The sequence below is a fragment of the Danio rerio genome, chromosome 9, assembly GCF_049306965.1.
Source record: "Danio rerio strain Tuebingen ecotype United States chromosome 9, GRCz12tu, whole genome shotgun sequence".
Taxonomy (NCBI): Eukaryota; Metazoa; Chordata; class Actinopteri; order Cypriniformes; family Danionidae; genus Danio; species Danio rerio.
In genome coordinates, this window is record NC_133184.1 from 57,212,501 (window position 1) to 57,239,297 (window position 26,797).

Here is a 26,797-nt window from a genome sequence, read left to right on the forward strand (position 1 = left end):
ACCATCTTATCGCAAAAGACATCAAATTGACATCTAGCATTGGTGTCAATAATAAATCAATAATGCATGTAAACTACCATGAATATATATATATATATATATATATGTGTGTGTATATTCAATGCATGTAAACTACTAAATTAACATCAAATATTGGCATTAAAAAACGTTTATAAAATCTATTAAAGGGCTGTACTGTAACTGATTTTTGATGTGTTTTTTAATGTCAATATTAAAATATACTCTTATATATTTATGCTGTCATTTTAGTGGTCAAAAGGACACCAATGTGGATGTCATTGTGTCAAACACACTGTTTGAGTTTAAGGACTCGTTGTTCTCTCACCGGTGTTGAGTTTGCAGTCCTGCAACAGTCGTGGACGAAACTTTCCATCAGCAACATCTTTCAGCTTCAGTGAGATTTGACCACAGTGTTGAGAAAGCCGAACAGACTCTGCAGGAGATCCAGATGAGCGTCTGCTGTAGTGGAGCATGATTGGAAATCTGACGGAGCCTGAGGCCAACAATGGAGCAGCATCAGTGACGGAGAGCAAAGCGAGAGTCGATATGCTTGTGTCTGAACGTCTGATCCTCTTCACCGCAGACGGGCCGAGACACGATTCAAATTCAGACGAGGGATACGGCAGAATCACAGTCCGACTGTTCAGAACAGGAGACGCTGAGCTCTGATCGCCATCCAAAACCACTGAAACACTCATGTCCATCACTGACCTGCAGGACACACACAGCTCTCAAGGCCTCTGTTTGTTTCTTTCTTCGTTTACTTCTATTCCACAACAGCAACTTATGGCTATTCCACAGCAAGATTAATATAGACCCCAATGTTATCCTCTTTACACTGGCTGCCTGTTAAGTTTCGAATTGAATTTAAAATATTGCTTCTCACCTATAAAGCTTTAAATAATCTAGCTCCTGTTTATCTAACCAGCCTTCTGTCTCGCTACAATCCAACTCACTCTTTAAGATCTCTAAACTCAGGGCTTCCGGTAGTACCTAGATTAGCAAAGTCGAGTAAAGGAGGTCGAGCATTCTCATTTATGGCTCCTAAACTCTGGTATAGCCTTCCTGATAATGTCTGAGGCTCAGACACACTCTCGCAGTTCAATACTATATTAAAGACCTGTTTAGTAAAGCTTACACTCAAATATGCATAATAATGCATGTTCTGAACCGCAGAACACAAGACGCACCGAACCATGGGAGGACAACAGTATGATATATATATATGATATTTATACATATATATACATATATATATATATATATATATATATATATATATATATATATATATATATATATATATATATATATATATATATTAGGGGTGTCAAAAATAATCGTTTTTTCGGTGCACTGCGATGAAAAAGCGGACAATTCGGTATCGGTTCAGTAATAATCATAACCGGTTATTACTGACGTCATTTATCTCATATGCGCTCTGTCGCGAGGGAGGCGATCGCGAGTATTTACAGCGCTTTAACTACTTAAAACTCATAAACTGTGCACAATTTCACTGTGTGTGTTTGCTGGATCAGTCTTTCACTGACATATACAACAATAGCCCCTATTTCACTGAGATCGAGAGAAATAAAGTAGCCTACTCCATTTCTCTCTCTCTCTCTCTCTCTCTCTCTCTCTCTCTCTCTCTCTCTCTCTCAAGTTCATGACATTAAGTACAGTATTGCCAAAGCACTGCAAATATGAAACATTAAAACCATTGAAAAATTAATAGTAATACAGATAAGATATAATGACACACAAAAAATAAATAAATAAATAAATAAATACAAAAAAAAACAATACATTTGATAAATATAATAATAATAAAAAAGTTTAAATTATTTAAATAAGGTAGATGAGTTTACATTAACCATTTCTTATGGTGTGTAGGGTATATACATATTTTGCAGCTAGTCTAAATGTCAATTCGTCCTCTCCGAGTATATGGTAAAGTTTTTCTGAGTCACTTAAATTAAAAAATGAACTGATCAATGTTTCAAATTGGGGGAAAAATATTTCTCTAGTGGTGCTGTATTTGGGGCAAAACAGAAGGAAGTGTGTCTCATCCTCTATTTGGTTTGTGTCACACTGTTGACATATTCTCTTTTCCTTAGGAGTCCAGGATTTTTTATGTCTGCCTTTTTCTATTTCTAGGTCTTTTTCTTTGTCTAGTTCTCTCTGTCTCTCTCTCTCTCTCTCTCTCTCTCTCTCTCTGTCTCTCTCTCTCTCTCTCTCTCTCTCTCTCTCTCTCTCTATCTCTCTCTCTATCTCTCTCTCTATCTCTCTATCTCTCTCTCTATCTCTCTCTCTCTCTCTCTCTCGCGCGCGCGCTCTGTCTCTCTATCTCTCTCTCTGTCTCTCCATCTCTCTCTCTATCTCTCTCTCTCTCTCTCTCTCTCTCTCTCTCTCTCTCTCTCTCTCTCTCTCTCTCTCTCACACACACAAATAGTGGCCCATTTGACCTGTTGGCGTGGCTTTTCTTATAGCCCGGCTGTTTTACAGCAGGTGTTTTACAGCGTTACTTTTGCATCCAGAAACGAGCGCGTGTCTGCAGACTTTTCTCCACCGTGTCTATCATACATCAGCTGTGAGATCGCCGCTACCGCCTGCCGCTTATCAGCATCACTCATCTGTGAAGAGCGCAGCGCGCAAGAGCCAATCGCAACCGTTTTTTTTTTTTGAGGGTGTGACCAATCAAAGAGGTGTAAGAAAACTAGACAAGGATCAGAAAGTGAGCTGGATATTTATATTTGTTTATATTATTTGCTAAATGCTTGTGTTGTTTAAAGTTACAGTTTATATATCTGACTGTTTGCATTAAATGACAAAATTGTATTACAAATAGTATATAAATATAGATATATTCATACATTTTAATACAAGAAATGCTGCTGTGAAGAAAATATAAAACTGTGAGACTAGTGTAGGTTCACACCTCTAATATATATATATATATATATATATATATATATATATATATATATATATATATATATATATATATATATATATATATATATATCAGAGGTCGCGTAAGACTTTGTCATTGTCCGTAATTTTGACAAAGGTTGTAAAAATTCCGTCATAACCTAATATTGACCGTCAATTAATTTGCATATTTTCTAATCGCTTTTTTCACTTATATTTCAATAATGAACTTGCACGACGAGCATATCGGCTAAATTATTAATTTATTTATTTGACAAATGAACAAAACCTCATATCTGCCTTAACTCGTATATTCGTCCTGTGTCGACCTGAACTGGGTGCTTGCCTGTGTGTAATCAAGCGCATCAAGAGAGTCTGATGCAGAGGCAATAGTCATTAAATTCGGTGTCTTTGCCTCGGGAAGTCGACTTCTCGTGACAGTTTTAAATTTGTTCTGGAGGCTGAAGCCGCGTTCTGCTGCCACACTGAAGAGTACTTCCCAGAAGGACTCTACAGACAGACTCAGGCCAGATATGGTTAACAGGAATCGGGCCTGTGCTTTACAGCCGCATCACAAACGCATGTGCGGAGGAGCTGCGGGCCATACTCGGCCTGAATAACACTCGCCGATGCCGAGTCGGAGGCGCTGAAGGGCAGCCGAGCTCAGGCCGATTTTGGCGTTTTGTAGTTAGGAAACATTTCTCCAAAGGAAGTGATCAGAAGTTTGCAGGATTTTCTGAATGTGGGTTTTCCCAGTCTTGCAAGCACACGTTTCACCGGGAAAAAATACTGCAGCACGCACTCCTTCAGCACCAGGGGCGCAGCCTCACCTCTCTGCGTTCGGTAGTGCATGGTGCTCACAACGCACTCCAAACCACCTGACCTCCTTGTTGCCGCTTGGTTGGCCCGTAACACCTGTCGGCAACTGAGGATTCTTGTGTGTTTGTTCTTCATCGTCCACTGCATCACTTCATCTTTATTTCACCTTTATTATTAATATCACAACTATTTGGCCGTTTAAAGAAACTTCTCACACTCAGCTGCTGTGAGATTTTTGCAACTGTACGCAGCGGAGACAAAACAAGGGCAATCTCCATCACAGGACAGGAATTACAGTTAGCTACAAATTAAATAGATCCCCCTCAGCATAATCTGTCAAAATGACGGATCGCCTTCAGATTTTTCCATCACTGCTGAAAAAAATCAGTCAGTGACGGAAAATATTCGGTGAACGCAACGTCAAATATGTATACATATATACACATATTACAACAAATGATGTATGTGACTATTGTGGGTGGCACTCGAAATTAAAGTGCACCTTTTCATCTATAATGTCTTATTTTTTATGTCATAAACTAAAATAACAACGTATGATAGCTTAGAGCACAGGTGTCAAACTCAGTTCCTGGAGGGCCGCAGCTCCGCACAGTTTAGTTCCAACCCTAATTAAACACACCTGATCAAACTAATTGAGTCCTTCAGGCTTGTTTGAAACCTACAGGTAAGTGTGTTGGAGCAGGGTTGGAACTAAACTTCGGGCTTCGGCCCTCCAGAAATTGAGTTTGACACCCCTGGCTTAGAGGAATCCAGGAAAATAAACCAAACTCTGACCAGTGTGAGGAGAGTTTACAGTCGCAGGTGACTCGCTGTGAGAATTTTGGTCTGTTTAGAAACCCTGCTGCGTGACAACTAAAATCGCACCAAGAACAAAAACCAACAATAACAATCCATCTACAGGTGTGAAAGCAGCCTAAGCGTGAATCGGATGACATACGTGCCATTTGTTGGCATCAGAAGGACTCCGATGATCAAACTCTGGCCAATGACTCTCTGCCAGACTCTATCCACCTGGAGAAGAGCTTCAGCATCTTCAGTCTGCATCCCTTCATCCATAACACCAGCATCATCTTCATCATCTTCATCATCCCACAGAGACACCAGACCCTCCTATCGTACATCAGAAACAAACCACATCAAAAACACTGACTTTACACATCATTCTATAGACCTTTTTCATGGCTGCTGCATGGATGGCGCCATAGCGACCAGCGTCTTCCAGCAGAATGCTACAAACTTCCGTTCACAGCGTGTACAACTGGTAATTTGCGCTCCGAAAACGGGTTTCAATAACGTTTTTAATGGATGACAGAGTGTTTTTGTGACACACAACTTATAAATGTGTCTGTTAAATCCGTTATAATCTGTCACATGTGGTTCAAGCGCGTCAGAAATACGAGAAAAACGTTCTCCTAGTTCACGTGTCTGCCGTCAGAAAGAGTGTGTGAGTGCGTTCCCGGCCTGTCAGCTGTTAGCTCAGCGGCTCTCACACACACACACACACACACACACACACACACACACACACACACACACACACACACACACACACACACACACACACACACACACACACACACACACACACACACACACACACACACACACACACACACACACACACACACACACACACACACACACACACACACACACACACACACACACACAGAGAGAGAGAGAGAGCAAACCAGAGTACTGGCATTAGGGGTGTCAAAATTAATTGTTTCTTCGGTGCACCGGGATGCAGACGCGGACAATTCGGTATCGGTTCAGTAATAATCATAACCGGTTATTATGTAGTGACGTCATTGATCTCCAATGCGCTCTGTCGCGAGGGAGGTGAGCGCGAGTATTTACAACACTCAGCCAACTCAGGGCCGGCCTGTGGCATAGGCACCATAGGCAAATGCTAAGGGCGCTGTACATGCAGGGGGGTGTCAGAAATGAGCGCGGTTCAGTTGGTTTTGTTTTCGATATTCCTGACAAACATTCAGTTACAGACGGCAATAACTCAAAAACCTCTGACCCTAAAAAGATCTAAAGTGTGTTTCCTACAAAAAGACAAAGCTGGTTATGTTTCACAGCTGTCTTTCTTTTTTTTCGCTCCACACTACGAGCACTGCTCCGTTTAAGCCCTCGCAATATGTGTTTAGCCGGGAGAGCTCGCGCTGAGAGGAGCTCTCAGCAAGGGACCATCGGAAAAGTGCTTATTTTTTTCGTTTTTCTGCTCCGCTCTTCGCGAGCTCTCCCTGTTGCGAGGGCTTAAGTGTGTGCGTGTGTGCGTGCGTGCGTGCGTGTATGTGTGTGTGTTTGTTTCTTTGGTGCTGTCTATGTTTGTGTGTGAATGAGAGACAGTGTGGTGCTGAGTCTCTGTGTGTTTATACAGACAGCTTGTTATAGCCTCTCCTCTAAAATATAACACTGTATATGGAACGCATCGTCAATGCACCGTGATGCACCGAAATATCGAATTGAACCGAATCGAAGGCATGATAATCGTAACCGAACCGAACCGTGAGACCAGTATAGGTTCACACCTCTAACTGGCATGAAACTTAACAGGTATGAAAGTCGTGCAATTTACAAAAATGAGCAATAAAAGTCTGTTATTGATCCTCTGCTGCTGATTTGCTGTTCATTCTAATCGCGAGCCGTTTGTGTATTTCGTGTGTTGTTTTCACCACGGTTTGTGTTTTTCTGTCATTTGGAAATGACACTAGTCTATATTTTCACTTTGTCACAGTTATTAAATCAGTGTGTCAGTGGCACAGTACAGGCTACATGTGTGTGTCAAACATTTTGGTGAACTACATTAGTTTGGGCTGGTTATATATGTGAAATAAAGAGAAAATGTTGACTTTAGTGATGACGAGGCTTCATTTACACTGCAGAAGATGCCGTCTGACAACGAGGGGGAAACGCCTCACAGCAGCTGTTTTCCATCCTATTAGATCACATTTCTGTAAATGATCAGTCCAGGAGATGCTGCTGATAGACAACAGTATTAGTTCAAAGAGGATAAAAGCAGGTAAAATAGATTAAAACTATCGTTTCAAAGCTGTCCAAATGTGACTGTTTACACGCATCAGCTGCCGACCGGAAGTCCTTCGCATTCTCCTTGCGCATACACGCAAAGCATCATGGGTAATTTTGCATTCCACGAAAAAAGGTCTATAAGAAATATTTTTTAAAAAATAGATTTTTTTTCACCAAGATTCTGCCTAAATACACTTCAGCTTTCATTTAGTTAAAGCGTAAAACGAGATGAAAAGCCGTTTACACATAAGCACCCTCAGCAGCAGCAGGCTAGCACAGAAACTACATTGAAAATACTGCAGTGAAATAAACGTTCATATTTTAAAGAAATAGCAGGGGAAAATGTAATTTAATGCAGTGCTTCTTATCTAGTCTGAGACCCACTTTAGATCATTTATCAATCAGGCTTATTGACTGGAAGCGCTTGGGCTGACTGACTGACAATTAAACATCTCTGTGCATATCTACCATTGCATGGAAAAACTGGCCCTTTATTTCCCTGCAGTTTTTCCTTGGCGTGCGTTTATGAGTGTACAAGCGTATGAACCTGTTCTGGGGTGGGTGTGAGATGATGTTTGCCGGACAGCAGGTCAGCCAGAGCACTCAGAGTCTGCTGGACAAATCTGTCTTTGACCTGCACGTCTCTCTGGAGCTCCTCGAGATACATCAGACCGCTCTGAATAAAACAAATAAACACACAGCACTCACCATCAGATCTGAGCGGGGTATTCCAATAAAAAAGGCATGTTTAAATGTATTAGCCAACAATTGAAATTGCATTGCAAGGACATTTAAACATGCTTCAAAAATAATAATAAATACAGAGAGCCGATTCCTTCAACACATTTCTAATCATGATAGTGTTAATATCTCATCTCTAATAACTGATTTATTTTCTCTTTACCATGATGACAGCACAATATTAGACTAGATATTCTTCAAGACACTTCCATACAGCTTAAAGTGACATTTAAAGGCGCGCTCACACTCACACACACACACACACACACACACACATACACAAACACACACACACACAAACACAAAGTCAGAATTATTCGCCCCCATTACAATTTTTTTTTTCTTATTTTAAACATTTTGCAGATGATGTTGAACAGATTAAGGAAATGTTCACAGTATTTCAGATAATATTTTTTCTTCTGGAGAAAGTCTTATTTGTTTCATTTCGGCTAGAATAAAAGCAGTTTTTAATTCTTTAAACACCATTTTAAGTTCAATATTATTAGCCCCCTTATTTTTGATTGTCAACAGAACAAACCGTCATTATACAATAACTTGCCTAATTACCCTGACCTGCCTAGTTAACCTAATCAACCGCGTTAAGTCTTTAAATGTCACTTTAAGCTGTATAGAAGTGTCTTGAAGAATATCTAGTCTAATATTATGTGCTGTCATCATGACAAAGATGTAATAAATCAGTTATTAGAGATGACTTATTAACACTGTTATATTTAGAAATGTATCGAACAAATGTCTCTGTTAAACAGAAATTGGGGAAAAAAATAAACAGGGGGTAATAATTCTGAGTTCTACTTAAAAAAATAAATAAATATATATATATATATATATATATATATATATATATATATATATATATAATAGATATTTCAAATGATCAAAAATTCAATTATAAAATTGAGAAGTTGCATTGGAACTGCTGTTGAATGGGGAAAATGTTTGACAATACTGCTTTGCTGCTGATGTCTATTTATTGTTATAATGTTTTTAATAGAAAAGGGATATTTATAAAATGTAAATTTGATCTGGTTTTGGCATGAAAAAAACAGCGAAGCTGATATGGTAGTAAAATTTTAACTCTGAAAACAGGACTGAAGCAGTTTCAATTTACTAGAACATTTGAGTTGAGCTGCTTTGACACTGTCTACATTATAAAAGTGCGAGAGAAATTAAAATTAATTAAATTGATTCAATAAAAAAAAAAACTCTCTCTCTGACAATATTACAAAAAAATATATATATATATGTATATATATATATATATATATATATATATATATATATATATATATATATATATATATATATATATATATATATATATATATAATTTTTTTTTTTGTTTAAGCTCCTCAGAAAATAAATGGGGTGGCACGGTGGCTCAGTGGTTAGCATTGTGGCCTCACAGCAAGAAGGTCACTGGCTCGAGTCCCGACTGGGTCAGTTGGCATTTCTGTGTGGAGTTTGCATGTTCTCCCTGTGTTGGCGTGGGTTTCCTCCAGGTGCTCCGGTTTCCCCCACAGTCCAAACACATGCGCTATAGGGGAATTGATCAACTGAATTGGCCATAGTGTATGAGTGTGCGTTTGTGTGAATGAGTGTGTATGGATGTTTTTTAGTACTGGGTTGCTGCTGGAAGGGCATCCGCTGTGTAAAACATATGCTGGATAAGTTGGCGGTTCATTACACTGTGGTGACCACTGATAAATAAGGGACTAAGCTGAAGGAATGCATGAATGAGCTAGAGGTTAAAGTACCTGCAATCGGGAGTCCAGAGCCTGAACGGTGAGCAGGTGGTTCTCCTGCACCTCGTCTGATGTGTTCGAGACCTCACTGTCTGTCCGGCCGCGCTAAAACACATTTAACACACTGAAAATCAGACAAGTGTATCCTGCAGGAGCTATCAATTACAACTAATGGTGTAAAGAATAATGGTAACACCGTTTTAAAATGGAGCTATTCTGCCCCTCTTTGCAAGATGTTAAATAATGTGTCTAGAATGTGTAGTGAAGTTTCTGCTCAAATTAGCACATAGATAATGTGCTCTAACTCTCTGAAACTGACCCATACAGGGTTTAATCTTAATTGTGGTGTTTTGGTGACTGTCGCTTTAAATTCAAATAAGATTGTGCTCTTCTTAATTAGAAGGTGGAGCTATAAATGTCTATGCATTTGGGGTGTCAAAATTAATTGTTTCTTTGGTGCACCGCGATGCAGATGCGGACAATTCGTTATCGGTTCAGTAATAATCATAACCGGTTATTATGTACTGATGTCATTTATCTCATATGCGCTTTGTCGCGAGGGAGGCGAGCGCAAGTATTTACAACACTCCAACGACTTAAAACTCATAAACTGTGCACAATTTGACTGTATGTGTTTGCTGGATCTGTCTTTCGCTGATATTTACAGCAGAAGCCCCTATTTCACTGCCATTGAGAGAATGAAAATACTCCATTTCTCTCTCTGTCTCTCACACGCATACACATACACTGTGGCCCATTTGACCTGCTGGTGTGACTTTTCTTTCTCCTCTCGGCTGTTGTACAGCGTTACTTCTAGATACAGACTCGAGCGCGTGTCTGCAGAGTTTTCTCCACCGTGTCTATCATACATCAGCTGTGATCGCCGCTGCTGCCTGCCGCTTATCAGCATCACTCATCTGTGAAGAGCGCAGCGCGCAAGAGCCAATCGCAACCGTTTTCGTTGAGGGTGTGACCAATCAAAGGGGTGTAAGAGAACTAGACAAGGATCAGAAAGCGAGCGGGATATTTATATTTGTTTATATTATTTGCTATATGCTTGTGTTGTTTAAAGGTACAGTTTATATATCTGACTGTTTGATTAAATGACAAAATTTTATTACAAATAGTATATAAATTAGCGCTGTCAAAATTAGTGCGATTAATTTTAAATTATTAACGTGTTAAAAAAATTAACGCAATTAACGCAGTTGCCGTTTTTTTTACTTCCTGTTGTGGTGGACGTGTGTTCAACATGCAAGAAATTTTCCATTTTCCATATCTGTAATTCCTGTATTTTGGCTTTTTTTTTGCAGTCCACTTAAAATCCAACATGGAAATCAATGTTTTCTTTATTGGCATTGATTGTTTTGAAATTTAAATGTCATTAACATGCCTGTGTTTTAATTTCTGTAATAAATATGGCTGTCAAGCAGGATCTTGATGGTTTATTGTGGGTTTGTTGTTTACATGAAGAAATCTGTGTTACAAGTTAAACAAAAATTCTATTAAACAATTATATTTTGAATTTAAATAGTTTTTGTCTTGCATTTACATTAATTTTACATTTGAATAGCCAAAATTACAACTTTCAGTTTTTTAAATGCGATAATTTTTTTAAAAAAGGTGCGATTAATCAGTTAATTTTTTTTAATCGATTGACAGCACTAATATATATATATATAAATATATTCATACATTTTAATACAAGAACTGCTGCTGTGAGGAAAATATAAAACTGTGTATGAAAAGTACTGGGATGCACCGAGATATCGAATTGAACCGTATCGATGGCATGATAATCGTAATCGAACCGTGAGACTAGTGTAGGTTCACAGCTCTACTATGCATCAGCATAGCAGCAGATGTAAAACAGGACTAGTGTTGTCAGTGCTGGTCAGGTGTGGTTGTATGCTTCAGTGTGATTGTGTGCTAGAGCTATTAATCATAAAAAGATGGTGATCTCGATTCGACCCCCTAGACGATCTTAATCCAGCATTTCTACGATTCTGTCAATCATATTTTCAAGTTCAGGAGAGAAGAAAAGCCGGTTGCACGAGTCTGTTTATTGTTTCACACACGTTGCTCATTGACATTGACACCTCCAAATGATGTTGAAAGTGTCACATACTGTATTTATAAGGTATAATTCACCTAAAAATGTCATTTTTGTCTTCATATAATGATGTATTTGCGGCCGGGAAATCACACGTGACATGAGCTGCTAAGTGTGCGTGTGCGCGCCCTACTAATGATAGATGCGCGCGTCTACTTTAGTGAACAGAACCTGCATATGGCGCGGATAACAGCTAATAAAGTTGTAAATAATATTCAGTTTGTGGCACAGAGTGATCGTTTGGGAGCTGCGTGTAAAGTATGAACAGCACTTAGCAGTGAAAATGAAACCGAAAGCGTGCACGTCATTTAAATAATCATATTGCATTTTAGAGTTATGACTGCGACAAGCATTTGATGTGTTTTCTTTAATAGCGAACACAGAGTTGTGCATGAGAATAAATGCTTACGGAGTCTGTATAACAACTCTAGCCTATATAATGTTGATTTTACCAGTGAATTAAATGGTCTAATAATGTTGTCAATGACAGATTGCAAGCATATATCTCAAACATAATTCAACATCAGAATTATTATAAGTAGAATAGAATTATTTATAGAAACCAGTAGACCTGCACATAATATTAATATTGTTGTTTACCATATGTTTGAGAAAAAAACAACAATCTCATATTAAGCTTTATTTTACATCTACAGAATCGTGAGAGAAACGTGATATTTATTTTAAGCCAAAAATTGCGTTTCTCATTTTAGCCAGAATCGTGCAGCTCTAGTAAGGGTGTCACGATCCTCCAAGTCCTCGAATCGATTACATTTTCGATTCTAAAGTCACGGTTCGATTCGTTTTTCGATTTAAAATAGAAAAATTAAACAAAATCATAAACAAATCATACAGTAAATTAATAACTTACACACATAATTACCACCTGTCAATCACTTTTTCTGCGGGACTCGTGAATAGGCAGTGATCTGTGTCCTTATAATGGCGTCGGTAAAAAAGGTGCACAACAAACAGGAACCAGCCAACAGTATCTGAGGTGTTCGCTAAAATTACCAAGTACAAGTGTGTGAAAGACTGAAGCAGTCTACTGACCCGCTGACTGCCTGGACCCGCTGTCTCGAGCGCATGACAGTGTGTGCGTCTGTATCTGAGCCTGTGTGTGTGTGGTCACGTGATGTGCGTTTTCAGCGGTAGTGAGGAAGGAGGGCTGCTCAGAAATGCAAAACGCCAGTGTGGATGTGGATCGCTGTCGTTATAAAATGACATTTAAAATCTGAGACCTATTAGTGTAATCAGGGCCTGAGTGTGTATTTTTCGCGAACGGATTTGCAATGGGGGCGGGGCGGAAGATCGCGATGCTAGCACTCGTCTAACGGCCCAACCCGGATATTTACAAAGCAGAGCTTGCAAACTGTGTTTTTATTTTATTTTTTTTGTTGACAACACGAACGTTGTCAACATAGCTCACTGGAAATCCAAAACACTTTCACACCGGCGACTTCATTGAAAGAGGAGAGGGTTTAAGCTCTGTCGACGGGTCTCCTGCGTCTGCAGTTCAACAAGCACTTCAACAACCTTTTTTTCCGCTTGGCAAGCCAAGCTGACGTGACATGGGGGCGTGGCAGCATCGACGATTCCATTTTTTGATTCGATAATCGAAAATGAGCATGACACCCTTAAGCTGTAGTGTGTGCTTCATGCTTCTGTCAGTCTATGGAGACTCCAGTCGCTGTTCATTTGTGCTTCATCTAAAACTCCACATCTATAATCCTCTGAGTCTATGCTGATATCATCTTCAGCAGCTCAAACACTCTAATGGCTAATGGACAGACGGCTGCTTCTCACTCAGGGCTCTGTTTATGCTAATAAGGGAGAGATGGGCACTAGTGGGCGGGGCTTTTCCTGTCTGATGACACGTACAAAGGGAGAATTTGGAAGAAGTGTTTCATTCATCTAGTCTGATTATAACAAACACAATTAATTCTTGTTGGCCATTAGAGGCTGGAGATATTCACACACTGCTGACACACAACTGGGTTTACACACTTTAGAAAAGTGATTTCTGCATAACAGGTGCACTCTAAGGTTATGGTAGATTTCTAGATTTAGCATTATCAGCAACAGCAGCAAATATCATTTTTCCTATTGAATATTTTCCTATGGTTCAGCTGGTTTTTTTCTGATGTTTATTCTTGATAACATTACAGGTTCTAAGTTCAGTTTGTTAAACCAATGGTTTTGGTTTATATGGAAAACAAATGACATGTTACCTCTCCTTTTTGCTGATCCAAAAAATAGTCCGATCTGGGACTCAAAAACCAGTGTTATCCGAACCGTGAAATTTGTGATTGTTACACCACTAGTAATAAGCAATGTATTTCTGTATGTAAATAGGCATTTTCCAAGAAGTGAAAAGTTTGGTGCAAAATAAAAAACGATATAATTTACATTTGTCATTTCCAAAACCACTGTTTTACGGGAGTAAATTAAATCATTTCATTTTCATTTTGCTCCAAACTGTGCATGTCATGGAGAATGCAAATTTAAATACAGAAATAGACTGCTATTTTACATAATGCATTAGTATTTTGCATGTTCATTCATTCATTTCCCTTCGGCTTAGTCTATATTTCAGAGTTTGCCACAGCAGACTGAACCACAAACTATTCCAGCATATGTTTTACACAGCGAATGCCCTTCCAGCTGCAACACAGTACTGGGAAACACCCACACACTCATTTACACACATACACACACACACACACTCTACGACCAATTTAGTTGATCAATTCCCCTATAGTGCATGTGTTTGGACTGAGAAAACCCACACCAACACAGGGAGAACATGCAAACTCCACACAGAAAAGCCGGGACTCGAACCAGCGACCTTCTTGCTGTGAGACTACAATGCTAAACACTGAGCCACTGTGCCCTGAAATGTAACTTGCATGTTACATTTCAAAATGAATTTTGCTACTGATATGAATTAAAGGGCCATGACATCCCCCACTTTCAGTTCAGGTCTACCTCAGAATTTTATAAAAATAAAAAAAAATAAAATTAAAAATAATTATAATAATAATAATTCCTTATATTTATATAGCACTTTATTTTGGACAATCAAAGCGCTTTACACATAGGGGGAATCTCCTCATCCACCACCAGTGTGCAGCATGGTTAGGATGTCAGTGGGCAGATTTGGCCAGGATGCCAGGGTGAGACCCCTACTCTTATTACTGGGATTATTAATAACCACAGAGAGTCAGGACCTCGGTTTAACCTCTCATCCGAAAGACGGCACTCACTGAGCAGTATATAGTCCCCGTCACTATACTGGGGCATTAGGACTCACACAGACCACAGGTTGAGCGCCTCCTGCTGGCCTCACTAACACCACTTCCGGCAGCGACCCAGCTTTTCCATGTGGTCTCCCATCCAGGTACTGACCGGGCGCAGCCCTGCTTAGCTTCAGTGGGCGACCATGTGAGAGTTGCAGAGAGCTAGCTGCCCGAGCCGTCTGAAAGATGCATCATAATGGACGTGGAGCTCCGCGAGGAAAGGGCAGGAGTGGGCGTGACCAGCAGAGAAGGGAGAAGGAGGGGAGCGAACAACTGTTGTCAGTCGGCTCACAAAATGAGACACAAACCGTGAGGAGACGCATGAGTTTATAGTTTACAAAAGTTAAAATGTAAAGAAATAAACAGTAATTTAACGCCCTGCTACATTTGTTATTCGTAATTTCATACACACAACTACAATTTATATCATTACAAAGATAATCGTGTTCATATAAACACTACGCATATGGGTAGGGTCGCAAATCAGACTATGGTCTTAGACCACAAACAGGAAAACATCAAGGTGAATTTAGCAGCCCTGCAACACGATTTGGCCAGATCGCGAGACGAGTGACGGACATTAAATACCTGGGAAATTGGCAGATATTGACCCAAAGTTGAAGTATTTTCCTACTGTTTTCGACTCTCTTCTTTCTACTGCCAGACGGCCTCGGCTGGAGAAAAACAACTCTCCTGGATAGCAAGATAAGGAGATGCTCAATTTCACTATACGAAAGTGTATGTGACAAATAAAGGCCTGATTTTACAAATGAGGGCTTTTCCCTCAATCCCCGGGTCTGAATGCAGACTCAGTGCTGCAGGTCACTTGCCCTGTCTATTTTAACTATCAGCCCTGCTGGTAATCTGGAGGATTTAGGTGAACACAGCAGCACGGCGATGTGTCTAAATGTGAATGAACTCCTGATAAAAGACAGCGTCCACCATTCTCCAATTCTCGCACTGCTCTCCCGACAACAATACTTGCAGCATACAAACAGCTTTGCTGTATCCGCCCTGACAGCATCGCGGGAAAAAACATGCAACAAACCCCGTGGATCATGGAAACAAACACATACGAGCCTTCATGATCAGCTAAATACTGTGTGCCGTGGGTCCATGGACACGTCTCACCCATTCATCAAGGTGTCACAGCTTGCCACTGGCAGGTCTATGGTGGCAAATCAATGCCAATATTAATCGAGCGCAGTGGAGATGTTTACGCGCGAGGAGAAGTGAACAGCGAGCAGATTACAGGCCTACACGCGAGGAAGCTACAGCACGCGAGTGCACAGGGGATCTTCACGCGCGCGCTCAACTAATCCAGCGCGAGAAAACAAGTCCAGCGCTCAACAATAAGGACTGCCCGATGGCCCGGGGCCAGCGTGTGAGATGTTCTGGACAGTAGACAGGATCGTTACTGGCGTGATCGGGCCACTAATGCCCTGTAACTAAAGTTCAATTTGCCTGTGACTATTTGTCAATTGCGTGCAAATACAGTCAGAAAAGAGAAACCGTTTGTGTTTTTCAAGTGCTACCTTCTTGGTTCCTCTTATCTGTTTGGATGTTGTGAGCATGTTATTTTTTTTCCGTAACAACCAGTAAAGCTAAGAGACAGCAACATGCCGGCAACATCAAGTGATGATGCTAAAGGAAAACATTTGTCTCTAACGTCTTGGAAGCAGACATTTACGAGGGTACACCACGACTAAAAAAAATGAAGAGATGTTTTGTACAGTTTGCCGTTAGTTTAGCAGGTCAGTCATCCTTTGTTTTGCAATAAAATACCTGCACATTTTGCTACTTTTTATTTGCAAAACAATTTAACAATTTTTTAAATATTTAAATTCTAGATTTACAAACATTTTGACATTTTTTTTATTTGTGGCTAAGAAATAGCAATTAACTTTTTTTGGTGGGGCCAGTGTCAATACTGGCAGGGCAAGTAAAAATCTGAACCACTGGTCCGATAGGGCCAGTAGAAATAAATCCTTAGCGTTGAACCCTGAAGTCCCACGCGCACATCATCATCTGTGCACACGATGTACACTCTTGCTGGTTCTCGCTTGTTCTGGTTCTTCTCTCTGCTCGCACAAAACATTTTGGATTTTTGTCAGTCCTGGGGCGGGACTTGGTTTACTTGTTTTCTTTAACGCTATTGGCTATCCTCGCGTGTAAACATCACCGCTGCGCTCGATTAATATTAGCATTGATTTGCCGCCATACAGGTCTACCTTGCCTTCGGAAAGCACGCGCAGTCATGAATAATTAAGAAGCCGGCTCTTCTAATAGGATAAGAAAACTCCGCTATGAATAATAATGAGAAACTGACGCGTCATCTTTGCACTTGCAGTTTTGCATCACGTCGCCGATTTTGATCTGCCCCAAAAATCATTTTAAACCCGGAAGCTGAAATTAGCAGACAAAAGCTCAAAATTATCCAGTTTTCCCCACAAATACAGCTGACAGGTGCTAACATTGTCTTAACTGATGCTCAACACTCACATCTGTTAACATCTCAAAAAAAAACTCAAGGGTTTCGTGAACCTTTAAATTCCTTTGGTGTCAAATTTGTTATAATATTGAAAGCAATAAAAAAACCTCCTGATCTAAAAAAAATAAATCAGAACAATATCTAATTATTAAAAACCTGTACAGTTTATTAAAAAAAAATAAAATGATAGTGCTTCAGAGTATATCATTTTATGTATGCATCCAAAAACATCTCCTCCTCCTCCTCCTCCTGTTGTGTTTTGATGTGATTTCTGACTGTTGTAGCTTTGAAAGAACTCATTCAGTGTAGTGATATGGAGCTGTAATGCACTCAAAACCTGCCGGAACTACTTTATCTGTGCATTTATCTGACAATAACCAAACACCTTAGAATGGCCATCAGCCAATCAAAATTAAGCATTCAGCAGTGTAATGAATAGAGCTATCATGTAGCCTAAACTCTATGCAGACAGTAGTGAAGTGTAAAGGTGAGCAGACGCACCGAATGTGTGACGCCGCACAGATCCGTCAGCAGGAACGTGTTGATCTGCTCTGATGAGCTGCAGTCCTCAAACAGCAGGAGCATCTGATCAGAGCCGCAGCGCAGAAAATCATCCACCAGCAGAAGATGAACAGAAGACCAGCAGCAGACCACCTGATACACACACACAGGGTGGTGAAATGTGTGGACATAACATTATACTGTACAAACTGTATTTCCACTTTGTATTGACAATGCAATATTTATTATTGTGACATGTATTGACCTTATTCTGCCATGCGGAAGTGCGTTAGCGTTTGCGATTGTTTAAGAACGACCGATTCAGTTGCTCATGGGAGAAATGACAGGATAATATACAGCAGAAAACAGTCAAACTACTTGCTCTACATACGTGTTCATGACTATACATTAAAAGTAGAATATTATGATAAGATATGACCAGTTTGCAGCATCAACCAACATAACGAGCTGCTTTTGACGTCTAAAAATCAATGGAAGGGAATGAGACCAGAAGTCGAGTCAAATATATTCCAGTAATTCCTTACATTTATGTAGCGCTTTTCTGAGCATTCAAAGTGCTTTACACAATGGAATCTCCTCATACACCACCAGTGTGCAGCATACACCTGGATGATGTAACGGCGCCAGACCGCACACCAGCTGATTGGTGGAGAGGAGACAGAGTCATGAAGCCAATTATGATATCTCATCTCATCCGAAAGACGGCACTCACTGAGCAGTATATAGTCCCCGTCACTATACTGGGGCATTAGGACTCACACAGACCACAGGTTGAGCGCCCCTGCTGGCTTCACTAACATCACTTCCGGCAGCAACCCAGCTTCCCCATGTGGTCTCCCATCCAGGTACTGACCAGGCGCAGCCCTGCTTAGCTTCAGTGGGCGACCATGTGAGAGTTGTAGAGAGCTAGCTGCCAATGGCTGCGCCTGCTCGAACATCAAGAGCAAGGTCAATACAATTTCACCAAATAGCTTGAATAGCTCTATCTGGAAAGAATTCATTAATTTAGACTGATTGGGATGATTCTGGAGGATCATGGGGGTTATTCTGCATTACTGTTGGTAAGATACGAGTGAAATAGTTTGCATCACAGTATTCATGTACAGAAATTGAAATCTTCATTGTATAAATAACCCAATACATACATCTTAATTAGAGTTACAAACGGTACAATTTCATGTACCTGAATACTTTAAACTCTTGTGCATGAATTCTTACGCAGTCACAGGCCTTAAAAACACATGCAAATGTTAAACTTTCACTCCATTGTGGTTAAGCTCTTCAGTGAATCAGAAAATCTTCTGTGTTCTGAACTGTGGCTCCTGGTAAACTATAGTCTCAATAATAAACTCAACATTGCACATCCTGCGATGGTGAAACCTTATATCGTGCAGCCCTACTTCTAGCCCTCCCCCAACTCCACACCTACAGAAAACTGTGTGTATTTTTGCTTTCTGGAAAAGAAATAATAGCAATTCTGTGTGGTTTATAAGGCTTTTAAAAAAATGAAGACTTCAGAAATGTCATAATAATTAACCTCCTCCTGTAATACCCATCATACCCATGACATTATACAATTTTGTGTGCATGCGCACACTCAGACACAAACCAAAACATTTGAACAGACATACACAAACAAACACGCAGACAAAAACAAAACAACACACAGCACACATACACAAAGGCACAGACAAACACAAAGTAACACAGTAACAGAAAAAAGCAGACACAACAACATGTGCGCACAGACAACAAATACACAGGAACACACACACAAACAAAAGCACAAATACACACTCAAACAACACAACAGAGAACAGTGTTGAACACATAACATTTTGAGGAAACCATCATACAGATTATTAAAAGATCCACAGATAAACTAAATAAACAGCGTCTAAACAATCTTTTGTTTGATTCTAAATATTTTTACTGCTTTTCCCATTTACTGTTAACTTAGTTACAATTACAAATGAAATTTTATTTTTAGTTTGCATTTGTACAGGTTTATAAATTGTGAATCTCACCAATTCTAACTGTAGTGTGAGATAAACTACACTGAAAAAAGATTATTCAAAGATGTTTCCTTGAATTTACTAAATTTTCTTTAAGTTAAGGGGTTGTAAACAAATTGTTTTTGTTGAATTTAAACAAATAAATTAAGTTGAACATTACTAAATTAAATTTGTTTGTTTGAATTAAACACTAATAAATTGTTTGCAACAATTTTGCAGACAACATTTTTTTTCAGCTTAGTTTAAGTTTATAATTTCAGATTACAAGAAATTGCAATCAGTCACAAAACAACCTTTCATAGCCGTGCAAAGAAAAGCTAGTTTACTAATATACATACACTCATATAGGGTTGTAACAATATACCGGTATGACGGTCTACCACGATTTGAACGTGCACGATTATCATACCATGAACAATTGCATGTCAACGGTTTTAACCCTTAAAGACCGAGACAGCCGCCCGCGGCTAAAAATAAGTATTGCTCTTAAATGTTTAATAACTTTTGATCCGCTGATCCGATTCATACAATTCAAAGATTGGCATAAAGAAGAGAATCTCAGTTTTCCAGTGGTGTATCACATAACATTTGCGGACTTTCAGAGGCTCCGGAATCAGTGCGGTTACGTCATCAAAATTTGACAACGCTGATTTGACAAAGAAACGCTCGTCACTGTGTCTCCGGACAAACCAGACATGATACATTGATGCATTGTCCCTCCTCCATGCCCAGATTGGTTCAAACTCGCTATATCACAACCAATAAGCATAGGTTTCGCTTTTGTTTGTGGACCAACACTGAGCTTTTTGAACAACACGGAATGAGAGATAGGCTGTACATTTACGCGCGGCTAAATAAAACGCAAAAAAAAAAGTTTTGCATGAAATAATTCTCATACTAAGTACTTTTGCATGCACAGCAGCACAGAAACATGACAAAACAGTGACACAGCAAAGAAGAACTGCTGCTCTTGCTGTTTTCAAAACACACAAATGAAGGTGCAGCTGTTTGTCTGCATTGCAGACAACCAAATCCAAATCCATATCCACAGACAACCATATCCATGCTGGCACATAAAACCTAAAGATGTTCCATATTGAATCTAGTTTCGTTATTTAACTATTTATAGTATAGTAAATATTTATATCTATTTTTTACTGAGGATTTGCACCATGTTTATTTGGACTTTATTTGGACTTTGACACATTATTTATTATTTTCTTATTTTTTTATTTGTTCATTGTAAGTGGTGTTGTTTATAGTAACTGAAAATATATTATTTGGAAAAAGTCAAATTTGCTTCACTGTTCTATTATTTTGTAACATTTGTAACATACCGTATACCACGGTTTGACGGTTTCGCGGTATTGTTTTAGACGATTATCATACCATAAAAAATTCATACCGTTACAACCCTACACTCATACATACGCCCTATTCACACGGGGCTTCAGCGTCAACGCTTCCCATTCTTTTTGAATGGGTGACGTCAGGCGTTGCCGAACTGCATTGTGGATCCGTCGGCGCCGCTTCAAAAGCGTTCCTCGCTGCAGAAGTTGGGACTAGCTCAACTTTTCAAGCGCCGACGGAAGCGTCAGCCAATCAGATCGCTGTATGCAAATACACCAGCTCAGACAGTGGCCTATTGCTGACTGAATTTCATTGGCTGACGCTTCTATGACGATCGTTTCAGCGCCAACTTCAGACACGCCCTCTGTCAAGCGTTGACGCTGAAGCCCCGTGTGAATAGGGCGATACAGTTGAAGTCAGAACTATTAGCCCCCCTGAATTATTAGCTACATGAATATTTTTTCCCCAATTTCTGTTTAACAGAGAGCAGATATTTCCAACACATTTCTAAACATAATTGTTTATTATTTTATTTATTTACTTAATTATATTACATATTATTATTTAGTTGGCGAGGCAGTGGCGCAGTAGGTAGTGCTGTCGCCTCACAGCAAGAAGGTCGCTGGTTCGAACCTCGGCTCATCTGGCGTTTCTGTGTGGAGTTTGCATGTTCTCCTTGCCTTCGCGTGGGTTTCCTCCGGGTGCTCCGGTTTCCCCCACAGTCCAAAGACATGCGGTACAGGTGAATTGAGTTAGCTAAATTGTCCGTAGTGTATGAGTGTGTGTGTGGATGTTTCCCAGAGATGGGTTGCGGCTGGAAGGGCATCCGCTGCGTAAAAACTTGCTGGATAAGTTGGCGGTTCATTCCGCTGTGGCGACCCCAGATTAATAAAGGGACTAAGCCGACAAGAAAATAAATGAATGAATATTATTTAGTTACTGTATTGTACATACATACATACTGCACATGAATAAACGCTTTTCTTTTTCATATTTTTTTATGAACATTTTTTATCTTTGTCATTTCTTTCTGAATATTCAGCACTTATTTAAAACACAAAAAAATATAAAATTTAGTTCACTAAAGACAGGTTAAATTGATTTTTAAAGTTTTAGAAAGATAAACAGAATTTATTGAGATAGAAATCTTTTTATGAGCCGACTAAATACCAAGATGCACTAAAATAAACAGATTTTTTTACTTTATCAAAAGTGTAACATTTAACATCATACATAATGCATTAGTGGCTTTAGAGCTCGGTTTCCTCATGCATTTTGTGCCGTTAGCCTAGTGTATGGAAAACTTTCCACTTTCATGCATGTTTAACACAAACATACAGTATTAGACATAAATGTTTTCTTAAATATCTGCGCTTCTGAAGCTCCTGGATTAGCCAACGCAGCGATGCATCATCACAGATAATATATAATCTGACATTTTTCTTTTCCTTTGAAATTTACGAGCGCTAACCTTTAAATAGAGCATTATATCCTCCGTCAGCGCTGTCCAGTAAACTCGGTGACCGACGGGACGTAAAAAGCTGCTTCAGTATTTCAGAAACTTCATCTATTTAAGACTTTAACATTTTCAAATGCTTGTTTTATTTACAAGAGAGATATTCAAGTGAGGGTCACATGATGCCAGAGCAATTCAGAACGATTTTAAAGTAAATTCACAGATTAAGTTACTTGTCAGTTCTTAAGTTTCCCTTTTGCTAAAGTTCATGCAGACTTTAAAGGTGCTGTATGTAAGTTTTTCACTCCTCTAAAGCATAAAACACCATAATATGGAGATATTTCAGAAACATGCTCAGTGAATACTCTTGTTTATCTGAAAAACACTGCTGAAGTCAGATATTCTGCTTTGACCATGTGCAGTACGCACATACTGGAATGTCTTTCTTTGTTTTGGTCGCTTTAACCCGCCCAATGCCAGTTTAGCCAATTATATTTTAGCAGCCCAGGTTGCCTGGGTGAAAAACAGCCTATTTCATTCATTCAGTCAGGAAGGCTCTCAAAGTGTGCGTCCATGACCAAAATGCGACCTACGGTGGACAGTAGCAAACGAACACCAAAATGAGATCAGAGTTCCACATGATGATCCCAAGGATTCCATATCCGGGACCAGGCCATATCCTGAGCTGCTCCTGCGCTGATGGTCGTGGGGAGTGGAGAACATGAGTCTGACCCAGCGAAGCTCCAGGGACAGACGAGTCTTCATTGAGGCCATCTTCCAGCCTAAACCACGGCGAATGAAGCTCTGCACAAGACTTTTGGCCAGCGGAGAAATTAAAATGGTCGTGCCCAACTGAGTCTGGTTCTCTCAAGGTTTTTTTTCTTCACTCCCATCAGGTGAAGTTTTTTTTCCCTCTCCGCTGTAGCCACTGCCTCGCATGGTTCAGGATTGGTAGAGCTACGCATCGATGAATTGGCTCTTCAGTGTTTGAACTCTCAGTAATGATTAAATCACACTGAACTGAGCTAAACTGAACTGAACTGAACTTAAACACTAAAACCTGAACCACACTGTTCCAATTACTATGACCATTTATGTAAAGCTGCTTTGACACAATCTACATTGTAAAAGCGCTATACAAATAAAGCTGAATTGAATTGAATTGAATGATGCGTTTATTAAAGGTGTAGTAGGTCATCTGCCAAAATGCTAGCATTAGCATAATAGCTTAGAAAGTTCACATCCCTCCCCTGCCCTCCAAAGCCATGCCTCCTTAAGTCATGAACGTGCACTGATTAAATATAACACCAGATCATGTCATTCACCAGTTAGAAAACTCCAGAGACACGCAGTTTATCAAGCGAAGTTGTTGACAGGCCTCAGGAATCAAAATCAAACTTCGCCTCAGTAAAGCTGGTTAGGGAAAAGAGCACATTTACTTATGTTCTGTTATTAAACTAAATAAAAACCTGATCAGAATAAAGCTGTGCTAAAACAGAAATATCCTGTCATCTTTTTACATTACATTTACTTTACCAAGTAAACGAGTGACTTTTCAGTTTCAGTTGTGCTCGCTGATCATCATACATGGCTTGTTTTCATCTCCTTTTACACTTAAACAACTAAACGAATGCTTAACTGTAGGGCTGCTCGATTTTGGGAAAAATCATAATGACGATTATTTTGGTCATAATTGTAATCACGATTATTCAAAACGATTATCAGTTAAAGTCAAAATTATTAGCGCTCCTGAGATTTTTTTTTTTAAATGAATATTTCCCAAATTATGTTTAACAGAGCAAGGAATTTGAACAGTATTTCCTCTAATATTTTTTCTTCTGGAGAAAGACTGATTTGTTTTATTTCAGCTAGAATAAAAGCAGGTTTAAATATTTTGAAACCTATTTTAAGGTCAATATTATTAGCCCCCTTAAGCAATAAATATTTTTGATTGTCTGCAGAAGAAACTACTGTTATACAATGTATATATACTGTTATATCATGACTTGCCTAATTATCCTAATTAAGCCTTTGAATTGCACTTTGAATCTGAATGCTTGTATTTTGAAAATGGTCTAATATTATGAGCTGTCATCATAGCAAAGATAAAAAAAAAAAATCAGTTATTCAAAAAAAAAAAAAAGAAAAGAAAACTATTATGTTTAGAAATAAAATGAAAAAAATCTTCTTTCCATGAAACAGAAATTGGGGAGGAAAGGGTTGCTAATATTCAGGAGCGCTAATAATTCTGATTTCAACTGCACACATACAGCTATTTTCCTCCCTGCAAAGAAAAGAGAAATAAATACAATAGAATAAAAATATGAAACAAACTGTGCTTTAAGCATCTTCACTGTAAGAAAAACACTTCAGCTACAAAACTCCTTCAGTCAAGAGCAGTGAGGGATTTTCTCGTTTTGTTGTTTGATTAATAATCATAAAAACAGGCGGCAGCAGAAACATCGCGCGCTGTCACTTTAATGGTTTCTCTTTCACGTCTTTGATTCTCAACTCGTTTGTTTATTACACAAATAAGGGTTAATATAAATAATTACTAAAGACAGCGTTTTGACACCTATTTGAACATTAAAGCGCTCACATTAAGATGACTTTAGATGTGCACTCTGCTCGTCAGTGTGTGAATGAGACCGAATGCTGACAGCATGCTTATCTCGATTAATGGTTTTTCATAATCGTTAGGAGCTAAAATCGAAATCGGATTTTCGATTAATTGCACAGCCCTACTTAACAGACCATATTACTGATGCTGTAAAAGATACTCCATGAACTTGAAAATAGCCAATCTTCTGCTGGACGTTTTTAGTGGCTGAACGACACTACCATGCATATAAACCCATTCATAAACAAGAACACAGTCAACATCAGCTTTACGTGGCTAAAATAGTTTTAAATCATCCCTGTCTAAAAGAAATACTTCAGCCGTGTGCGTCACCCTTCAGATCATTGTTTTGAACTGCATAACGTCATTTCCCTCCAGCGTGCAAAAGTAACTCTGATATTGACTCAGTGTTTAGTAAGGTTTTGATTCTGCATTTTTGCCAGAAGCTCTTTCAGATACAATCTTTGTTTACATGCATACAAGACCACGCCGGTCTTCCAGAAAGAAGTTCAGGTGGATGCAGAGTTTGCCACGATGATGTCTCTCTGCCGGCAGTAGATCTGGCTTCACGTGTGCGCGCGAGTGAGGTATCTGTCAGCGTAAAGAGGCTGCGCAGATATTCACATTTAAATTTGTTGACAGACAGTTTGAGATGCCTGTAGCGATTGAGTTAATTGTCGGCCCGACAATATTTTATTGGATGAACATTTATTTATTTATTTTATGCCTCATCCAGAATATAAAAATACATGAACACATTTAGATCATTTACTGTAATCAGCACTGTTGGACTGTGAAGAGACTTTCAACCAGCACAACAGCACATGCTTTTGAAGACAATCACCTACTGCACCTTTAATTAGCAAATCATATCAATATTTTGAACATAACCATTAGGTGTCCAAACAACACGCTACGTGACGAGATATGCAGTGATGAGCAATTTGGCTGTTTGCACCAGACCAAACACGACAGAAATGTAAATACAGCCTAAATGTAAATAGTGTACTCGCTGCACTCCAGACAAATTGTGAGCTGTATAATCTAATTAATACATATTAAACATCTTTAACATGATGAAATGCACATGCTGAATCACTGATTTGTGTTGGTTACAGTCACAGAAATGATTTATTTTATTCTCCAGATCTGAGGTGAACTATCTGCTGCTGCTTTCAGTAGTATGGTGATAAATGTGCTGTAAAATGGCATTCAAACTCACGTTATTAGCATTTAACACTGAATAAAGCCCATGAGCTGTATCTGAGCTGATCATTGTCAGTTTTCTGTTGTTCAACTGTGAGAAATAGTGTTGATTAGGATAAAAACTCATTTGAATTTGGAGGATATTTCTTCTATCATGTGCCGTTGCTTTTTTTATACTTTTTATTTTTTTTTAGCACAATTTAAATCACTCGCTCCTGTTGGTCGTCAATCTGGCAACCTGTGCTTGTGTGCGTTTTAAACTGGGTGTGCAATACCTAGTTCAACCACTGGGTGTCAAACTTGCATACTGCACCTTTAATTCTTAAAGATTTATCCCATATAGCATTTCTTTTTACCTCTTTAATACTTGATAAATATATTGAAGTTGCA

General features: G+C 39.1%; 1 protein-coding gene across 1 annotated transcript in view; it reads right to left on the bottom strand.

Annotated features, from left to right (window-relative positions):
* Positions 1-26,797, bottom strand: part of fancb (FA complementation group B) — a 49,031-nt gene that overhangs the window by 11,696 nt on the left and 10,538 nt on the right. The window contains 5 exon segments of the mRNA NM_001423658.1: positions 347-732; positions 4,730-4,902; positions 7,379-7,507; positions 9,348-9,440; positions 17,740-17,892. Of these exon segments, the coding sequence (NP_001410587.1) occupies positions 347-732; positions 4,730-4,902; positions 7,379-7,507; positions 9,348-9,440; positions 17,740-17,892 (934 nt within the window).